Source organism: Mesoplodon densirostris, chromosome 4, assembly GCF_025265405.1.
Source record: "Mesoplodon densirostris isolate mMesDen1 chromosome 4, mMesDen1 primary haplotype, whole genome shotgun sequence".
In the NCBI taxonomy this organism is placed as follows: domain Eukaryota; kingdom Metazoa; phylum Chordata; class Mammalia; order Artiodactyla; family Ziphiidae; genus Mesoplodon; species Mesoplodon densirostris.
In genome coordinates this window covers 123030614-123050686 of record NC_082664.1, presented here as the reverse complement: position 1 = coordinate 123050686, position 20073 = coordinate 123030614, and the positions used below count along the sequence as shown (strand labels likewise).

The 20073-nt window shown below is 36.3% G+C and overlaps 1 protein-coding gene across 4 annotated transcripts in view; it reads left to right on the top strand.

Moving 5' to 3' along the window:
- The window catches only part of LRRC49 (leucine rich repeat containing 49), a 130090-nt gene that overhangs the window by 35533 nt on the left and 74484 nt on the right, over nt 1-20073 (top strand). For all 4 annotated transcript variants that reach the window (XM_060095194.1, XM_060095190.1, XM_060095192.1 and 1 more), the window contains one exon: nt 12618-12679. In XM_060095194.1, coding sequence (XP_059951177.1) covers nt 12618-12679 — 62 coding nt within the window. The remainder of the gene's footprint in view (nt 1-12617; nt 12680-20073) is intronic.

The following is a 20073-nucleotide window of genomic DNA, read 5'->3' as shown; positions in this document are numbered from 1 at the left end:
AAGAGTTTTAAAGTTATTCTTCACATAGAGGTGTTTCATCTATTTGGAATTGACTTTTGCTTGTGATGTGCAGTTGAAATCCAGTTTCTTTTTTTTCTTTTCTCATGGATTACCAATTGTCCCAGCACGTTTTATTGAAAAGTGAATTCTTTTTGTTCTTCCCTCTCCCCTTGGCAGTATCTTCCTTTAGCAAATTAAATATCCACACATGCATGGGTCTGTGCCTGGCCTCTCTGGTCTGTTTATTTGGTCTCTATCCATGTTCCAATATAACACTGTCGTAATAACTATAACTTTCTATTATGTTCTAAGAGCTAGTAGAATGAGGTCCCCAATCTTCCTTTCCCTTTCCTTCCTTTCCCAGCCTTCCTTCCTTTTAAAAAAAAAAATTATCTTGGTCTTTTCTTTTTCTGTATACATTCTAAAAATAGCATGTTAAGTTTCACGAATAACCTTACTGGTCTGTTTGATTGGACTATCTTTTAAATTGAAGACAGCTGACGTTTTTATGACATTGCAGGCTCAATATCATAATGTGAACATGGTATATTAATATGAATGGCGTAGTATGACTAGAGCACATTTCTCAATTCATATGTCTCATTTGATGATTTTTATGCTTTTCTCCATAGATCACTTATTTGTTTTTGTTAGATATCTTCCATATATCTTATACTTTTTTGTTGTCATTGTAAGTTTTTTTGGTCAGAAATAGATTTCTTACTGTTATTAGTATATGGAACCACAGTTGATTTTGGTTCATTGACCTTAAATCCAGAAACCTTGCTCAGACACTTAACAATTCTAATAACGTGTCTGTAGATTATCTTAGATTTTCTGGTTAGACAATTATAATTTTTTTCCAACAATGATAGTTTTTCTTTAATCATTATATATTTGGTTTCTACTTATTTGCCTGAGCTAGACTGAAGTTTTATTTAACCTCTAGTACAAAGTTGAATAAAGAAACAAAAGTGGTCATCCTTGCCTTATTCCTGATTTTAAAGGAAATGCATCACTGTCTATGTTTGCTAAATGCCATTTATCAGTCTGAAGAAATTATCCTCTATTTTTAGTTTGCTTAGAGTTTATATTATGAGTGGTTGTTGGATTTTATTCAATAATTTTTCTACAATCCTTAGACTGATCATATGGATTCTTCTTTAATCTTAATTTTGAAAATTATATTACAAGATATTTGTAATAATAAGTCATTCTAGCATTTTGGGTTGTTATGTATGTTATGGGCTATATATCATACACATTCCTTTTTTGTTTGCTAATATTTGATTCACAATATTCACAACTATAATGTGAATAAATGATAATAATGATAATAAATGATAATAAATGATATTGGCCTGTAATTTCTTTTTATTGTTCTTTTCTGCTATCAAGGTCATACTAGCCTCATAAAATAAGTTGAAGAGTGCTTCCTATTTTAATATTCTGTGATTCCCTATTTTGATTTCCTGTTTGGTATAAATCTCAGCTTATATGAGATAAAGATGATCTGTTCCTTGAATATTTTGGTAGAATTTTTCTTGTAAAATAGTCTGCATAGTTTTAAACTGTTGACTCAGTGTAATAGTGGACCTCAGTTTTGATACATTGTAGTTTCTTTTCATCTAAATTCTTTTTTTATTTCATTTTTTGGCTGCTCTATCTATAATCTTGTTCCTCTTGTCACTTCTTTTTTTTTTTTTTTTTTTGCGGTACGCGGGCTTCTCACTGCTGTGGCCTCTCCCGTTGCGGAGCACAGGCTCTGGATGCGCAGGCTCAGCGGCCATGGCGCACGGACCCAGCCGCTCCGTGGCATGTGGGATCTTCCCAGACCGGGGAACGAACCCGTGTCCCCTACATCGGCAGGCGGACTCTCAACCACTGCGCCACCAGGGAAGGGAAGCCCCCTCTTGTCACTTCTAATAATGCTTATTTATACTTTCTTTTTTCTTGATCAGTATTGTCTGAGGTTTGTTTATCTTATTAGTAGTTTCAAAGAACCAGCTTTTAGCTTTCTTGAACCCCTCTTACAGCTTTTAAAAATATTATTTTATTGACTTTTGTTCTTATCTTTCTTATTTCCTCTATTTAAAAATTTTTCTCTCTAAAGTTTTGTGTTAGGTATTTGATACATTGGTTTTCAGTCTTTTTTATTTTTTGATGTAAGCATATAAGGCTATAAATTTCCCTCTAGCTGCCACTTCAGCTTCTTCAAAGTTGTTTTGAAATTTAGTATTTTTATTATTATTTAGTTCTAAATATTTTCTAAGTTCCATTATTTCTTCTTTGATCCAGGTGCATATTTAAAAGTGTATTTAAACTTTTTGATATGTATGGATTTATTACTCGTTTTTTGTCATTCTTTTCTAATTTAATTGCATTGTGGCCAGTGAATGTTGATTATATGTAATTGGTTTGTTAAGGTTTGCTTTATTGCCTAGTGTGCAGTTACTATTTATAGTCAATACTTACTATCAATATATTTGCCTAGTATGTGGTCAATATTGAAAGCTATGTTTCTAGGTGCTTACAAGATTTAAATTGATGTATCTTCCTGGTAAATTGTTTCTTTTATAATTATGTATTAACTGCCTTTACTACTAACTCCTTCATTTTGTAAGTATTTTATCAGCGTGGGCTACATGCCAAGCACTGTTCTAAGTATGTAGTTATATATCATGAAGCTAACAATACTTCTTGCCTTAACATTTATTTAGTCTAATGTTAATATCAGCTTTCTTTTGGTTGTTTTTTATAATTATCAAAATCAAGAAATTAACATTGATCTGATACTAATATCTAATCTATAGTTCCCATTCAGATTTTCCCAATTATCTCAGTAGTGTCCTTTATAGCAAAAGAAAATCCAAGATCATACATTGCATTCAGTTTTTCTGTTGTTGTTGTTGTTTTTGCGGTACGCAGGCCTCTCACTGTTGTGGCCTTTCCCGTTGTGGAGCACAGCCTATGGACGCGCAGGCTCAGCAGCCATGGCTCATGGGCCCAGCTGCTCTGTGGCATGTGGGATTTTCCCGGACTGAGGCACGAACCCGTGTCCTCTGCATTGGCAGGCAGACTCCCAACAGCTGCACCACCAGGGAAGCCCCTGCATTCAGTTTTTATGTCTCCCTAGTCATCTTTTTTTTTTTTTTTCCTTTTTGCGGTATGTGGGCCTCTCACTGTTGTGGCCTCTCCCGTTGCGGAGCACAGGCTCCGGATGCGCAGGCCCAGCGGCCATGGCTCACGGGCCCAGCCGCTCCGCGGCATATGGGATCTTCCCAGACCGGGGCACAAACCCGTATCCCCTGCATCGGCAGGCAGACTCTCAACCACTGCGCCACCAGGGAGGCCCTCCCTAGTCATCTTTAATCTGGGATGATACCTGAGTCTTTCTTTGTATTTCCTGACATTGACATTTTTGAAGAATATCAGTTTATTATTTTGTAGAATGTTACTCAGTTTGGACTTGTCTAATTGTTTCCTAATGATTAGATTCATGTTATGTACTTTGGGCAGGAATATTAACAGTAGTGTTGTTGAGTTCTTCTCAGTGAATCATATTAAGTGTTCTTTAACTTTCAGCCTTTTTCTTATAAAGAGTGCACACTCCTTTTTTTGTGTGTGTGGTACGCGGGCCTCTCACTGTTGTGGCCTCTCCCGTTGCGGAACACAGGCTCCGGACGCGCAGACTCAGCGGCCATGGCTCACGGGCCTAGCCGCTCTGCGGCATGTGGGATCTTCCCGGACTGGGGCACAAACCCGTGTCCCCTGCATCGGCAGGCGGACTCTCAACCACTGCGCCACCAGGGAAGCCCCTGCACACTCCTTTTTAAATTTACAATCTGAGGATCTGTCTTCTGACCAGAGACTTTTGTCTGTTACTAATTGTGATTACTGATATATTTACATTTATCACTTTGATGTTATTTCACACTTTCTATTTGTCCTGCTTTTCCTGTGCTGTTTTTTTTTTCTTCTGTCTTATTTCGAGTTGATGGAATTTTCTCTATTCTTCTTCACTTTAATGGTTAGTCTTACCATTTTAAAATACACACTTGTCTTAAGTTATAGTGTTAATACACATCCCTACCCTCTTCTCAAATAAGGACCTTAGAATCATTTAATCCAGTAAAGTCCTCCCATGTGGCATGCTTTTGTTGTCTAGTATTTCCTTTTTATTTTTTTACTACCCAATTTAGGTATTTTAATTCCTATGTTTTCAGTCAATGATTATTTGGATTCATCCACATGCTTGTTTGGGTTCACTACTCCTCCCCAAATACATAATTTAGATAAAGTTCCTATGGCTCTGGTGGTAGTAAGCTCTCTCAGTTTGTTTGTCTAATAATTTATTTCATTTTTACTCATGACTGTTTGATTTGGTTGAATCAAACCAAATTGTTTGGTGTTTTTGTTGTTGTTTTTCTCCCAGATGTTTGAAGCTCATATTCCATTGTCTTTGGCTTTCTATTATTATAATTAAACTGTCTACTATTATTTTTTGTAGGCAGTCTTTTTCTTCCTCTATTTTAAGATTATAAGATTTCTTTTTGAAGTCCTTCAGACTCACTATGATGTGTTTAGATGTGGAACTACCATATTTGACCAATTTGAGACATGCATTTTTCTGTATGTCAGCAACTCTCAAATCTGAATATGTCTTACAATCTACATATGGCATCTTAAAATCACTATTGGACAGGCTGCAGCAATTTCACTGCTATATATATGTGAACTTGGTTATAACTGTTTATATTATTGTCATTTCAATTGTTGGTATTACATGTGTTGAGTTTACTCTTCAAAATGTATTTTAAAAGATTATACAATGATTTGGAATTGAAGTGAAATATTACTCTATTCAAAAAGGCATGGAAATAGAACAGCAAAGACCTAAATTTAGTATTAGTGAAACATACATTGGAGGAATGACTGCAATTCCACATTTTTTGCTAATTAACAATCAAATACTTTAACAGGAAGATAACCACATTTGACAAAGCTGTGTTACATTTTGCTACTGAGATAGGTTCAGAGAAGTTGCTTATCACATGCCAAACAATATAACTGAAGGCAGGAGAAATTGAGCAAACTCCTTGGAATAGGTGAAAGAAACTTCAAATCAACAGGAAGCTGCATGGATAATTAATGCTTGTGTCTTAGTCCATTTGGGCTGCTATAACAAGATAGCCCAGACTGGGTAGCTTATAAGCAACACAAATTTATTTCTCACGGTTCTGGAGTCTAGAAAATCCAAGATCAAGGTGCCAGCATGGTTACATTCTGGTGAGAGCTTTCTTCCTGGTCCATAGCTGTCACTTTCTCTCTGTGTCCTCACATGATGGAAGAGGCTAGAGCTCTCTGTGGGGTCTCTTTTATAAGGCACTAATCCTATTCATGAGGGCTCCACCCTCATGACTTCAACACCTCACAAAGGTTGTACCTCCTAATACCACCATTCTTGGTGGTTAGGATTTCAACATGTGAATTTAGAGGAGACACAAACATTCAGACCATAGCACTAGTGTTTCTTTACCTTAACAATATCAAAACATAAGAATGGTTGTCAGCAGCTTGGAAGAAGATCCTGTAGATGATAATAGAGCACACTTTAGGATATATTGCATCACCAATGTTCTTGATGGCACAGAAGACAATATTGTGTGAAAAGCATGGACATTATTAGTTACATAGGGATTCAGAAGTTGAACTCTAAATATGAAAACTTTCCCTCCATACTTTATTGAAGTATAATTAGATACAGTAAAATACACAAATCTTAACTGTACAGTTAAAAAAATAATTTTTTTATATAAGTGTACTTTCATTTGCCTACCACCCAGGTTAAGAGAGAAAACATTTCTATCACTCCAGAAAGTTCCTTTTGCCCCTTTCCAATCAATGCCTTTCCCTGCCCCAGAGGTTTCCTGACTTTTATCCCTATGGATTAATTTTGCTTGTTTTTGAAATTTTTATTTTATATATATATATATATATATATATAAAGTATGTACACTTTTGTGTACTAAACATAATGTTTTGATATTCCTCCATTTTGCTGTGTGTATCAGTAGTTCTTTTTACTTGTTGAGTGTAATTATTGTGTAAATACAGTTTGCATTTTCATTCTTCTGCTCACAAGCATCTTTGGTATCTCCAATTTGGGGCTCTTACAAATAAAGCTGCTATGAATATTCTTGTGGTCTTTTATTTATATACTTACTTTGGTGGACATATACTCTTATTTCTCTTACATAAATATGTAGGTGTATCATTACTGAGCCATGAGGTAGGTGGGTGTCGAAATTTATTAGAGACTGCTAAACAGTTTTATAAGGTGATTATACCATTTTACACTCCCACCAGCAATAAGTGAGAATTCTAATTGCTTCACATCCTTGCCAACATTTGACATTGACAGTCTTTATAAGTTTATTGATACTATGATTTTCATTGTAGTTTTAATTTGCAGTTACTTAGTGACTAATGATATTGAGCATCTCTCCAATTACTTATTGGCCATCCTGGCATATCCCTTTGTGAAGTATCAGTTCAAATCTTTTGCCCATTTATCATTAGTGCCTTTTTTGTCTTGTCTAAAAGGTCTTTGCTTATCCCAATATCGTAAATATGTTGTCCTCTGTTTTTTTCCAGAAGACATATAGTTTTACCTTCATTTTATGTCTGTCATCCACCTTTAATTATATTTTGTGTATGGTGTGAGATGTAGAGGTCATGATTCATTTTTCTCAAATAGGGATGTCTATTTGCTCCATTGCCTTTTATTCAAAAGACCTTGCTTTCCCCATCGAATTAAATTGGTTTCTTTTTCAAAATTGAGTTATAATCAAATGTCTTTTTTCTGAACCTTCTATTCTATTACATCTATTTGTCTACCATTATGCCAAGACTATACTGTCTAATAACTCTAGCTTTATAATACATGGAGATATTTGGGGAGATCATTAATTTAATGAATTTAATTTGCTTAGATTTTATGTGTGAATAAGAATGATATTTGGTTAAAAGTATGGTTAAGTAAATCTAAAAGAGCTCTTTCAGTAATAATGAAATAAAAATTCAAAGTGATATTTTATTATTGGTTAATCATAAGTTTATTTTCACCAGTGTTACATAAAATAATTGTGAGATGGTATCTTAGATTTGATTAAATATGGTAATTTTATTAGCATACCTGATATTTGTGTTTTATGAATCTTCAGATTCATTTCTTTCACTAATTATGGGAACATTCTGAGCCTTTATATTTTCAGATATTGCCTTCTCCCACTTTCTCTTTTTCTACTTCTTACACACCTGCTAGACATGGTATGGACCTTCTTGTTCTAGTTTTGTTTCTTAAAATTTCCATCATTCTTATTTTTCTCTGCTACATTTCTGCATGAGTTTTACTTCTTTAATGCTATCTTTCAGTTCACTAACTTTCTCCTCAGTTTTGTCTAATCTGATTTTCAGTCCATCCTTGAGTTTTTAATAATGACCATAATTTTTTGTTTCTAGAAGTTCTGCATGGATTTAAAAAAAATAAATGCCCAGATACCTTTATTTATAGCATCTTTTTTCCCTCATGATTTGATTCATTTATTTCTCTAATAATTTTAAACATAGATATTCCATAGTCTTTATCAAGTTATTATATTTTCTTAAGTTTTTGGTAATTCTACATTTGTTGCCTAAAATTTATGCTTACTCTTGCTCACAGTAATTTTTTTCCCATAACTTGATCATTTGGGATCGTCCAAATGCCATAAAGTCTGAATTGAGTTTGTGTCTTTCCAGTGAGTTTTGCCAGGAGTGGTGGGGGCAAGAATGCTGGGGACCCTTTTTATGAGGAGTCTTGTTAGATCATGCATGTGATGTAAATTTGAACTACAAATTCAGATGTGGAAAGGCCTATGATTTTGAAATTGAGACTTTTTCTATTTTTCCTCATAGCTGTTATATCTAGCTCTCTTAGATTATAAAGACTGGAAATCTCTTAGAGCATCAGTGCGTGTTTATTAATCTGGTTTTTATTTCCTTTTTATATGGGGGGAATTACAACAGTGTATAGAAGAAAATCAGACTGAAAGAGTAGCTTGCAGCTAGATTGACTGATATCCATTGTCATGTAATGAGTAGTAAATAAATATAAAAAGTAGATACACATATTAATGCCTTTGGATAATAGAGGCAGATAATGGACTTTTTTCATGGCAAATAAAAGTATGATGAGTAGGGCTTCCCTGGTGGCGTAGTGGTTGAGAGTCCGCCTGCTGATGCAGGGGACACGGGTTCGTGCCCTGGTCTGGGAAGATCCCACATGCCGTGGAGCGGCTGGGCCTGTGAGCCATGGCCGCGGAGCCTGTGTGTCCGGAGCCTGTACTCCGCAACGGGAGAGGCCACAACAGTGAGAGGCCCGCGTACCGCAAAAAAAAAAAAAAAAAAGTATGATGAGTTGTTGATATGACGGCTTACACATATTATTCCTCATATAATATGTGTCTGTGTTACAAAGTGATGGCTATAGCAAGTAGTTATTTTGGAATTAATTTTATAAAGCTTTTTATAGAAAAGAATACTTTTTTCTTTGTTTTTTTTCAAACTTATTCAGTGCTTTGTTAATAAATCTGTTTTTACTTCTCAAAATTAAAATAATTACCCATACATATTTTAACTCTGACTTTTTGGTATAACAGAATAGATAACAAAATGAGAGTAGCCGTGGTTTTATTATAGTCATCTTTGTGCTCCTTGATGCATGCCAAAGCCTCTATCTCTTCACCCTTCTTCTTCCTTATTCCTCTTCAGGAGGCTGCTCTAAAAATAGCTCCAGTAATAGATGTTCTACAAATAGTCAGATTGCTGAATCATTTAGTTCTTTTGTGAAGTTTAGGAATATGGAAAACTCTCTGAGTTGAGTAGGACAAGCATGTTTCTAAAACAGCAGGTCATTATTCTTTTGAAAAATAAAGAATTATAATCCTCTCATAATCTTGTAGTAAGTAATTTTTAAGGTCTATTTTTAAAAGATTATATTTTTTAAATATATAAAATGGTTTTGAGTCTTACTTTAAAACATTTTGAATGTGATTCTGGAATCGTGTTTTGTTAAATATAATAAATTTGACACTAAGAGAAGGTTAACAGAGGAGCTATAAATATTCCCCTATATGTAAATATTTTATTTCATCTTCTTTTTCTTATCTTAGGTATGTTATTGCCTCTTTGCAATAGTTTCACTGCCTGTGAAATAGTTACCTCCAGCAAAGAATTTCTGGTAGTGTTTGACACTTGACAGTGAAATAAATGTGCTGACTTTTTCTCAAAGTTATGAGGATTTAGCTTTCTTAACTTATCTTTAACCCCTTATTTCTCCTTTCCCCATTATTCCAAAATAATTGTATATATTTTTGATAAGCAGATTGTTGAGTGCTGGCTTCCCCAAAGTGGCACCAGAATAACCTGCTGATAAAGAAAAACTGAGATTATTACTTATTGGCAAGAAGAGCACATTTCCCTGACATAGTCTTAGTCATGTCTTTAAGGGCTAAGGCAAGATATTTATTTTTGAGATTTCTTGGGGGTCTGGTTTAAGGTGGGTCTTTCAGTGCAGTGGCTTCAAATTGATGAATTTATGATATAATAGATTAGGATTGTCTGGCACAGCAAGATGAGCTTTTCAAAGTGAATATTGGACCATTATGTTGAACTTTTGTTTTCTCTGGCATTAATAACTGTCTCACTTCTCCCATTAATTGAAGGTTCTATTTAAGTACCATTAATTAATGTCCAAACTCCCCAAGAGAACTCTAAAATTCTTCTCTGTATTGGCAAAGATCTCAAGTAATCTATGTTTCAATTTCTGTCTTCAAAGATACCCCTTCTGGAGTCTTCTGTCCTCTGTCTCTAATGTAGACTGGTTGCCCTTAGGCCTACTATGGAGATGACATCCTTGGATTTCTCTTGCCTCCCTCCAATAGTGAATCAAATTCCTGGATCTTATGCTTCTACATCTTTGGTTTACTCTCATATTAGAGCAACCATCTTCTAGTAGCTTTCAGCAATCTTTTTTTTTTTCTGTAAATAACTCATGCATAGATAATTGATACGATAAATAGGATGCTCTCTTTTTGTCTATTGTAATGCTAGAAATTCATTACAAAGTATATCTTAGAATTGCTAGAAAAATTAAAGTTACAGTTTTCTTATAGGAATGAAATTTGGAACAACAAAACTTACTGTGGGTAATTATTTTGCTTTTTAAAGTTCTGGAAAGGCCATCTACTAAAATGATTTTTGGGGTATGTGTAGTTGAATTCTGATTTTTAGTTTTTCAACTTGTGAATATTTTTTATAGCTCTATCAGGTAATGAGAGTTAATAATTTTGAAAATTTGATAAAAATTTCTGGTAAAATTTTGTTTCTTAAATGAAGATAAGTACAAAACACTATAATCAAATAAACTTAAAAACCCTTTTCTCACAATTTATACCTGATGTAATTTGAGTTTATATTTTAATAGCAAAAAAATTATGTCTTGAAAGGTATCTGTGTGTCTGTAGTCTTTGAAAGTGGTAGGCTGGGGCTCAAAGAGACAAGTGTATTTTTTTTTAAGGTGCCTTGATTCAAAGGAGATTCCAGCTACTGCTTCTCAGTTTCAACCAGTTAGATGTCAGCAAACAATGTTTATGCCCAGAAATATCTCACGTAGGTTCCAGGAAGAATTTAGGAGAAGAGGGATTCCTCAAACAGAGAAGGCTTTCAATCTGGCTGTGACTCTAAATTTCTAGAGACCAGATAGGAAGCAAGCTACCCTTTCCTTTGGAAATTAGGGCCCTGGAACAAAAAGAGGTAATCCAGCTCTCCTCCCCTCCCCCACTCTACTCTCATTTCTGGGAATATCAGAGAGAGGTAGCTGGTGGAGATGATTCAAGAAGTTTGCCAATATAGAGAGCCTATCACCCAGTGAGACAAATTTGATTGTCTTTCTGTTTTCTGAAGACTTATTCTTTGACCATGGTTGGAAAACTCTCAAAATCACTAACTCATATCTGTGGAACAGGCTTTTCAGGGGTGGGCCTGAGAATGGTAATGCCAAGTGAATGGTATACATAGCCAGTGTTTTGATCACTGGTAGTTGTATTCCTTTTACATGGATTAGGGTCTAAGGGGTTGAGAAAAGGTTGAAGAATGGTACACAAGGGAAGCTATGTGGGAGAATGTCTTAAGCCAGATTCATTTCTCCTATGTCCTCTCAAAAATCAGTGAGACGTGGCTCTGCCACAATTCTATCACTATTATGTTTTCTTGGTATAACAAGCTTTTAAAAATAAATCAATGAACTGTTTTTGGAAAAGCTAATCTTGTCTGTAATTTTAATGCATTGCCTAAATTTTTACTGGGTCTTGGAAATAATGGTAGTTTTAAAAGGGAGGAAGAAAAGGAGGGAGGAAAAAAGATGATGACTTATGCAAACAGTAAAACAAGTTTTGATTGGGTTTAAATATTGGTCACAATAATATTTAAAATGTACATACTTTTATTAGCACCATTCAATCTCATATAACTAGGAATTATTTTAAACAATATTGCCCTTAAAAATGAAAAACATTTAATATGAAAGTAGCACTGTGTGTAGTATTTTAAAGAGCAGAGCATTGGAAGTCAGGATAACTGGAATCTTATCCTTTCTTGGCTTCTGTATGTATGACAGTATGTGTCCTGGGTCACCTTTCCACCCCTCTCCCACGCTGTCCCTGCGACAACCTCAACTGTTTACTTTTTCTCATGTGAATAATATAGGTAATTACTAAGCTTCCTCTAAAGATTCTGGTATTCCAGAATATGTCATACTTTTCAGAAGGTTTGTGTCTTTTTGCTTAATAAAATTAGTAAGAAATCATTTGAGCCCAAACATTTCAATATTTGCTAAAGGTAACTATGTTTAAACAGCAGTGTTTTGCTCAGGGGTGCTGAACCTAAACAGAACAGCATAGATTTCCAATTGTAAGAGTCTCTGATTCTTGCTTAGATTGGAATTTGTCCTTAATGATGCCCTCTGTTGTCACTTATTATGATCTACTTTTAGTGTTACAGGGGAATTGTCAGTGTACTGGTTCATTTGTAACTGAGTGGTATATTTCTGTGGGTTTGAGAATAGTCAGGTAAGTAGCTTTGAAATTCTCAGTACTGTTTGGAAAGCTGATTGCATAAATCTAAAATTTAAAGCATTTGAGCAGCTTCTTTTTAGAAGTGATGCTTAACAAATGTTTGATCATATTGTATTTGTGCTACAGTTGAAATGCTGAAGTAGCATTTTGGCTCCTTTCCCAAAAGCATGCTTGAAGAGGCTAGCAGCAGCAGCATCTCCCTCTGTTCTCTTCAGTGCTTTTTACCTTGTGAGTGGTGCAGCTTGTTCTGCGGATGTACTGAAACCCTCCCATTTAATCTGCAGTGTAGAAGAATGGAGCTCCATCTCCAGTAGAAATCAGTGGTCTAGCAAGGTTGCAGTAAATAGAAATGACTATATATTTCAACAGCTAAGCAAGAAGACATTTTTTAATATTTTTCTTCTTTCAGCTGGTAAATTTTTACTTTCTGTTTCCTTCTAGAGAGATGTGGATAATTTGCCCTGCCTCCAACGTCTGTTTCTCAGCTTCAACAATATATCTACGTAAGTGGAAACTCCCAACTTGTCATTTGTTAATAACTTGATTGTGTGGGTTCTAGTGCTTTAAATTAAGATTGTAAATACCTTGGAGTAATTTATTGGCATGTAAGATTTTAAGTTGGAAAATGATAGGGCTGTCTGTGACAGAGTTCTTTGTGGAAAAACAAAGCTCTTGTGTATATTAGTGACTCTGATGCTAAAATGATGAAATTAGTATAACATGTGTTTTTTATAATTATACTTTAGAGTTGTTCCTTTGTAAAACATGTACGTGGAAATTTCAACATGTATTTTGCTGTCCTTTGTTTGACGCTTAACTGCACTAGTCAGTTGAATTAGAATTTCTTTCATAAATTATCATCTACAATCTGTGTAGCTACAATTTTGACATAGCAATTTTGACATAGCAGGCTATGTTTGTCACTAAGCCACTTGCATATTAGGCCATAACTTCTAACTTGGTATCCCTACTTAGAGAACTAATGCAGCTAGAAGACTGTATATTAGAATATATAAAGGTATACGTTTTGTTTTCTAAAGATTTGAAGCATATCATCCTTTCTATTGTGATGACACATCATTCAGTGTCAATATGGAAGATTTCAGAACTGGAGCTGAGATGGGCAGTCAGACTTTTCAGTGCAGAAGGAGTAGCTACCCTTCCCTAATTCTCTCCTTCTTCTCCTTCCCCTTTGCCCCTCAGTTCTTTAGTTGCACTTCAAGACTGTTCTCTGAACCTACTTTTATAGGAGGGTCAGAACTAAGTATAAAAGTGTTGAGAGCACATCTTTTCCTGAGATCTAGGTCTATGTTTCTGATTACGAAAAACCAGTTGAGCTTTTGCACATTTTCTGTTTGCATCTTTTTCCTATGTTAACCCCACATCCCTGTACTATATCTCTAAAAGGTAGAGATTAAGTATGGATGGTGAATTTTGCATATAGGCGTTGTTTCAAAGGAAATACCCATAATTATTCTCTTATTACTCTTCTAAAGTTTTCTGAAAAACTTTTAATATTCTCTTCAGTTTAGGTTGAAGGCTGTTCCAGGGCTTTCATTTTCTTACTGATTGCTTTCTTTGTGTTTCTACATAGGCTTAGCCCTTTACCCTCCTGTAGTGCTTCCAGGTGATCTGCTTCTGAGGTCAAGTACACTTTCTGCTCTGTTCCTGTTGATGCCTATGGCCCAGGAGATGGTATAGAGAATATATTGGATCTGGGAGGAGAGTGCAAGCCTTGAAAACATTTCCATGAGCTTTAACTTAAGGCATAAATATCTCAGATAGCTGGGAAAGTAGATGATTTGTAGTGATAATTATGGTATCCTCATGTCCCGAGTGTCCTGCTATAGTCCTGGCAGGATACAGCTGCCTAATTTTACAGTTCAGTGACCCAGGAATAACATACAAGAAGAGTAGAAATAGCAGTATATAAAGGTAAAAGTACCTTTTAGGACTTTCTCTGGATAACTCTCAAATATCATCCAGCAAATGAAAATATCCAACAGTATATCCATTTTGGGGGAGACAAAAATGTATTGACTGTTACATAGTAGGGCTTTTTTGGTTTTGACCAAGTTGTTGGATTCTTAGAGGTCCATTTGCATAAACTATTACCTGGTGGAAATTCAGAAAGTTCCAAAATGTGATGGCACCCTACTGCATTCAGAGAGCTTCAACTTGGGATAAATAGGTACCTATATTTAATGGTACGTTGACCATGGCCTTGGTGGAGAGAACCATTTTTGTATGTTTTCCTGCAGATATTAGAACAGTGCATTTAGTTCTGCTAGTAGGCATGCAAGATATATTTAGAGAATGAATGACACATATCCACGTCTATGTATCTGAATAGAACCAGTGCCTCTGGTCAAAATATCCCTCAGAACGTGAGGAAGACAGAGACATGAATAGGTAATTATAATACAGTGAGTTAAACTTAGTCGTGGTAATACGCAGAGATACTAGAAAATGTAAATCACTGTGGGGAAGGGAAGTAAAGGAAGCTTTCCTAGAAGGAGATGGTCCCTGGGCTGAGCTCTAAAGCTCACTTTACCTTTAGTAAAGTGAAGGGCACTTGGACATTCCAGGTAAGGGCACAACCTGGGCAAAGTAGATGCAGAAGGCTCAGAGTGGACTCACTAGGTCCACCCTCTGGGCACCTGCAGTGAGATGCTTGCCCTTCTGCTCCCCTACCCCTGTACTAGCCTCAGGTCTTCCTCTAGCTCATGGAATGCTGGAGGGACCTGCCAAAGTACATTTTATAATGACTACCCTGAGAGAAATATTCTGTGGCTAATCAAGAGGATTGGTTATATCTAATTCATTCTTCAGATATGTTCATTTCATTATTCAGCTCTTCTGAGGTGCTGTTGTCTGCTTGATTTGTTTTGTTTTTCTTGGCTCTCATGATCTTAATTTCCAAGTAGTCTGCATTTTTTTCTCTAACGGCTTATTCTTGTTTTATGAATGAGATAAAGTTTTTTTTTTTAATTTCTAGAATTTATTTTTTTCCCCTGTTACCTGTATTTGTTCTTTAAACTAAACAAAACAAAAATGCTTTCTTTCTTTTGTTCATTTGTTCTATGTTTATTTGGATGGCAGTTCTTATTTATAAATGAGAATCTGGATGAATTTGTTTCCTCAACATAGGTGAGAAATATCACTGTGAATGCAAATTATAAGGTCTCTGTCTGCAGAGGATATAGGAGGGAGGAGGAAGGATATACACCCAGTTGGACTTTCCTTTATGATGTCCACAAGAAACTTGCCTTCTGGGAATGGGTGCTCCTTTTATGTCTCGGCCCAGATGCACTTACCCAAACCACTGCCCTTCTTCTCTCACCATTTTCAACCTGGAGACAATTCAGGAGTCAGCTGCTTTGAGGGTGAGAGGCTGGCAAATTGTTACCAAACCCTCCGATAATTACTGGACAACTGACCCATATCTGCTGGCAACATTTTCTGCCTCTGGTCCTAGGGAATATTCTGAGGTTCTGCTGGCAACATTTACTTAACAATGATCCTGTTCATTTCAGGTTTTACTGATTCCATCTGCTTTATATCTTCCAGAAATTCCTTAGTGTTCTGGTCTCCTGATGGAACTCTTCCTGGTTTTCTAGTATTGCTAAGGATATTTTCATACTTTTATGTTCAGTCATTTCAAAGAGATTTTGAGAGGGTGGAGAAAGGTAAGAGCATGTGCTCAGGCAGCCATTCTCATAACTGTCCTTACTTTGGTGATTTCCCCAAAAAGGCTACACATAAAAATATCCTTGGAAGCTTTAAAAGCAGATAGTCCTTGGTTCACTGCTGGGTAACCTGCTCCAGTAGATTTGGAGTGGGGCCAGAGAGCTGTATTTTTTTAAGGCTTCTCAGAGAATTCTGATGTGCAGCTTGATGCTAGATTTGGGAACCACTGAGTTATGGCACCCCAAAATAAGAATATTTGTTAACTTAAAGATTACTATTTTATGTAAAATTTCCTTTCACAAGGAAAAGTTTTTAGACAAAAATATTTTTCAGGGATAAATATGTACTACCCTCAGGAGGTAGTTTATGATCTGTAGCCAAAACCCAGGGTTTTTCATCTCTTTTCCACAGAGGCAATGCAGAGTTCTGGTCTTCATTACTAGGTTAAGTTGTAATTGATTCTTCTTTCCTGTCTCTCTTTTCTTTCATTCTCCAACGCAGAAAGTTTTTATGAGCTTTTTTTAAAAAAAACAAAGGAAGATGCATTTATAATTCTAGTGCCTTCCTTGCCTAAAAGGGAATGGTTACTATTGCTTCCAGAACTGAGGGGATGTTAGTATCATTGGGAAAGGAGTCAAATACTAGCCAAGGTCAAGTATCAGCTCAGGACTCTTAGTCTCATATATTCTTTTTTTGAATTGTGGTAAAATACTCATAAAAGTACCATCTTAACCATTTAAAAGTATACAGTGCGGTGGTTTTAAATACATTTACATCCTTGTGCAGCCAATCTTCTGTTGTGCAGAACTCTTTTCATCTTGCAAAACTGAAATGTAATACCCATTAAACAATAATTCTCCATCCCTCCCTCCCCAAGCCCCTGGCAACCACCATTCTACATTCTGTCTCTATGAATTTGACTACTCTAGGTACCTCACATAAGTGGAATCATGCAGTATTTGTCTTTTTGTGACTGGCTCATGCCACTTAGCATGATGTCCTCAAAGTTCATCCATGTTATAGCATGTGTAAAAATTTCCTTCCTTTTTAAGGATGAATACTCATGTATGATCCTTGAGGTGGCATGGAACTAACTAGAAGAGGGAGCTGGCAGGATGAACCATGACTACCTCTTCATCCTCATTGTCTTCCCATAGTGCCCTATGAACTTGCCCTGTTCCACTGAACTTCCTTAAACATCATGCTCCCCCTTGCCCACTCAGTCTTTGCATCTACTGTGGCTTCTGACAATAACATTTTTTCTATCCTCTGTCTGTCTGAATAACACCTGAGGATCCTTTATTTTTTATTATTATTATTTTTTTGCGGTATGTGGGCCTCTCACTGTTGTGGCCTCTCCCGCTGCGAAGCACAGGCTCCGGACTCGCAGGCCCAGCAGCCACAGCTCACGGGCCCAGCCGCTCTGCGGCATGTGGGATCCTCCCAGACCGGGGCACAAACCCGTGTCCCCCGCATCAGCAGGCGGACTCTCAACCACTGCGCCACCAGGGAAGCCCCTGAGGATCCTTTAGATCTCAGGTTAAATGGCACCAAGGGTTCTCAAGCTTTAATATGCCTAAGGATCATCTGGAGAGCCTGCTAAAATGCCGTGCTCAGGAACCCATCTTCCATGGATTCTAATTCAGTAGTTTTAGATGGGGCTCAGGAATTTGTATCTTTAGCAAGTCGTGCAGCTGACTTAAAAATACCGTTGGTCTGTGTTTTTCAGACTTTGAGTCAGAACCCATACAAGGATCCTAAAGTCAATTTTAGTTCAAGACCAGAAAAATAAAAACAGAATAGAGAATATAAGTTTGTTACGCATTGTAAGGGTGAACACTGTCTCATGAAAAAGTTACAGTTTTAATATACGTGGGTGTATCTCTGCATGCATGTGTGTATGTGTGTGTGTGTGTGTGTGTGCGTGCATTATTTTACTGTAGATATTTGGGAACTGGGTTACATTGTAAATATATTTCTCACTATAGATTTGGTTTAAAAAGTTTAAAAAATACTGTGGGGTCTTGCTACATGCTTTCATAGCTTCCTATATTTCTACTACTATTGCAGTGTTCATAATTAATTGTACCATTATTTTAAATTATTCACCCTGCTAGATTGTAAACTTGACGAAGGCAGAGGAATGTCTGCTTTGCTCACTACAGTCTCTCCAGCATCTAGCACGTATGTGCTCTTAGTTGAAAATTTGTAACAAGAATTTAATCCCTCAAATAGAAAGATTTTTCTGTGTGGTTTTGTTTTGGAGGGCCCTCTTTCTTATCATTACTAAGTCTTTTGGACTGCTTAATGTCTGGGCATGTGAGGTTTAAAGGCTTAAGCAGTCAAAATTATTTTGGTAGTTGTTTCTGGCTTCCAGGTCAATATACTGATTTGCCAGTAAGGATCTTGCCAAGAACTTCTAGATACGAGACAAATCTATAGAAACTAAACCTTCCTGTTAGACAGTGGTGTATTAAGAGTAGGGTTGTTGATATGGTTTGTCCCAGGGTACGGGCAATATGGAGGTGCAGCATCTGCAGCAGTAGAGCATTTATATGGTCATTTATACTTCAAAGACAAATAGACAAACAAACCCATAGGAAAAGAGATCAGATTGGTGCTTAGCAGAGGCAGGGGGTAGAAGGAGGAGGAATTGGAGGAAGGCAGTCAAAGGTACAAACTTCCAGTTATGAGATAAATAAGTACTAGGGATGTAATGTACAACAGTCTAATGAACACTGCTGTATGTTATATATGAAAGTTGTCAAGAGAGTAAATCCTAAGGGTTCTCATCACAAGGAAAATGTATATATATATTTCTATTTCTTTATTTTTGTATCAATATGAGATGATGGAAGTTCACTAAACATCATTGCTTCTTCTTACCACTATGCGCTGGAAATTTTAAACAGTACTCCTTCCTGCCAGTGTAGACCTCTCATACGTCCTTCTTCCCCTAGTAAGACAATGGTATTTGGACTCTGCTTTTTTTTTTTTTTTTTTTTTTTTTTTTTTTTTTGCTGTACGCGGGCCTCTCACTGCTGTGGCCCCTCCCGTTGCGGAGCACAGGCTCCGGACACACAGGCTCCGCGGCCATGGCTCGCGGGCCCAGCCGCTCCGCGGCATGTGGGATCCTCCGGGATCGGGGCACGAACCCGTGTCCCCTGCATCGGCAGGCGGACTCTCAACCACTGCGCCACCAGGGAGGCCCCTGGACTCTGCTTTTTGAAGAGGTTTATTGAAGTTATAGGGCATGGGTGGTAGATAGTAAAAAGGAAAGAAAGGGGGGAATAGGTACGAGGCTATGGGGAAACTGGGGATCCTCTATCATATTTGTTTTATTCCTTTTATGTTATCTTTGAAGGAAAGAAAGGCAGGAAAAATCTATTGGGTAGCAGTTACTTTTTATTGTTATTACAAGCCTATTTTATTATCTTTCTATCAGTATCTGTCGTCATGTAAAACATTAATTCTGTAGGTACAATAATTCATACAAGTGCTGTTATGGATTTTATTTATATCATTATGAAGGAACTTCACAGGAAGTTTTCTGGATATTCTTATTATAATCATAAAGTTTCCTTTTCATTTATGTAAGGGTAATTTATTTGTGTGTGTATGTGTGAGGTTTTCTAAAAGGGAGGATTCTTGAACTAAAATTAAACTAAGACCCTGTGAGCAGGCTGTTTGCACACATAGGCTCATATTGGGTTCACACATACATAGTTGAGAGGCTGATAGCTATTCATGGCAGTAAATTAACATTTTAAGGCACTGATGTGTCACAGTCCCTTTTGGGTTTTACTAATGTGAAGGTTCTAGAAGTTGCAGATATTTTTGGTACATATTACTAAGGGGGAATTTTGAGTCTTAAAATTACTCATGATTATATGTTATATTGGGAGATTGTTTCTAGGTGTTCAGAAACACAATTATGGTAAATTGAGACCAATGTGTGTTTTATGATTTCCTTTTTGTTTTGTTCTACAAATTCAAGGTATAAGTAGATTAAATCCAAAATGCATTTAGAAATAAACTTAACGTATATAGGTAACTTCCACTGGTGCTCTTCCTTGTACTTGTAGAAAATACTTCCAAAAGGGGTTTGAAGTATTTTGCAATAAAAGTCTCAAATACAGTGAACATAAACATTTAAAACAAAGGTAAGTGACTGTAATATTCCCTTCTTGTCTTTGTCTTGTTATGT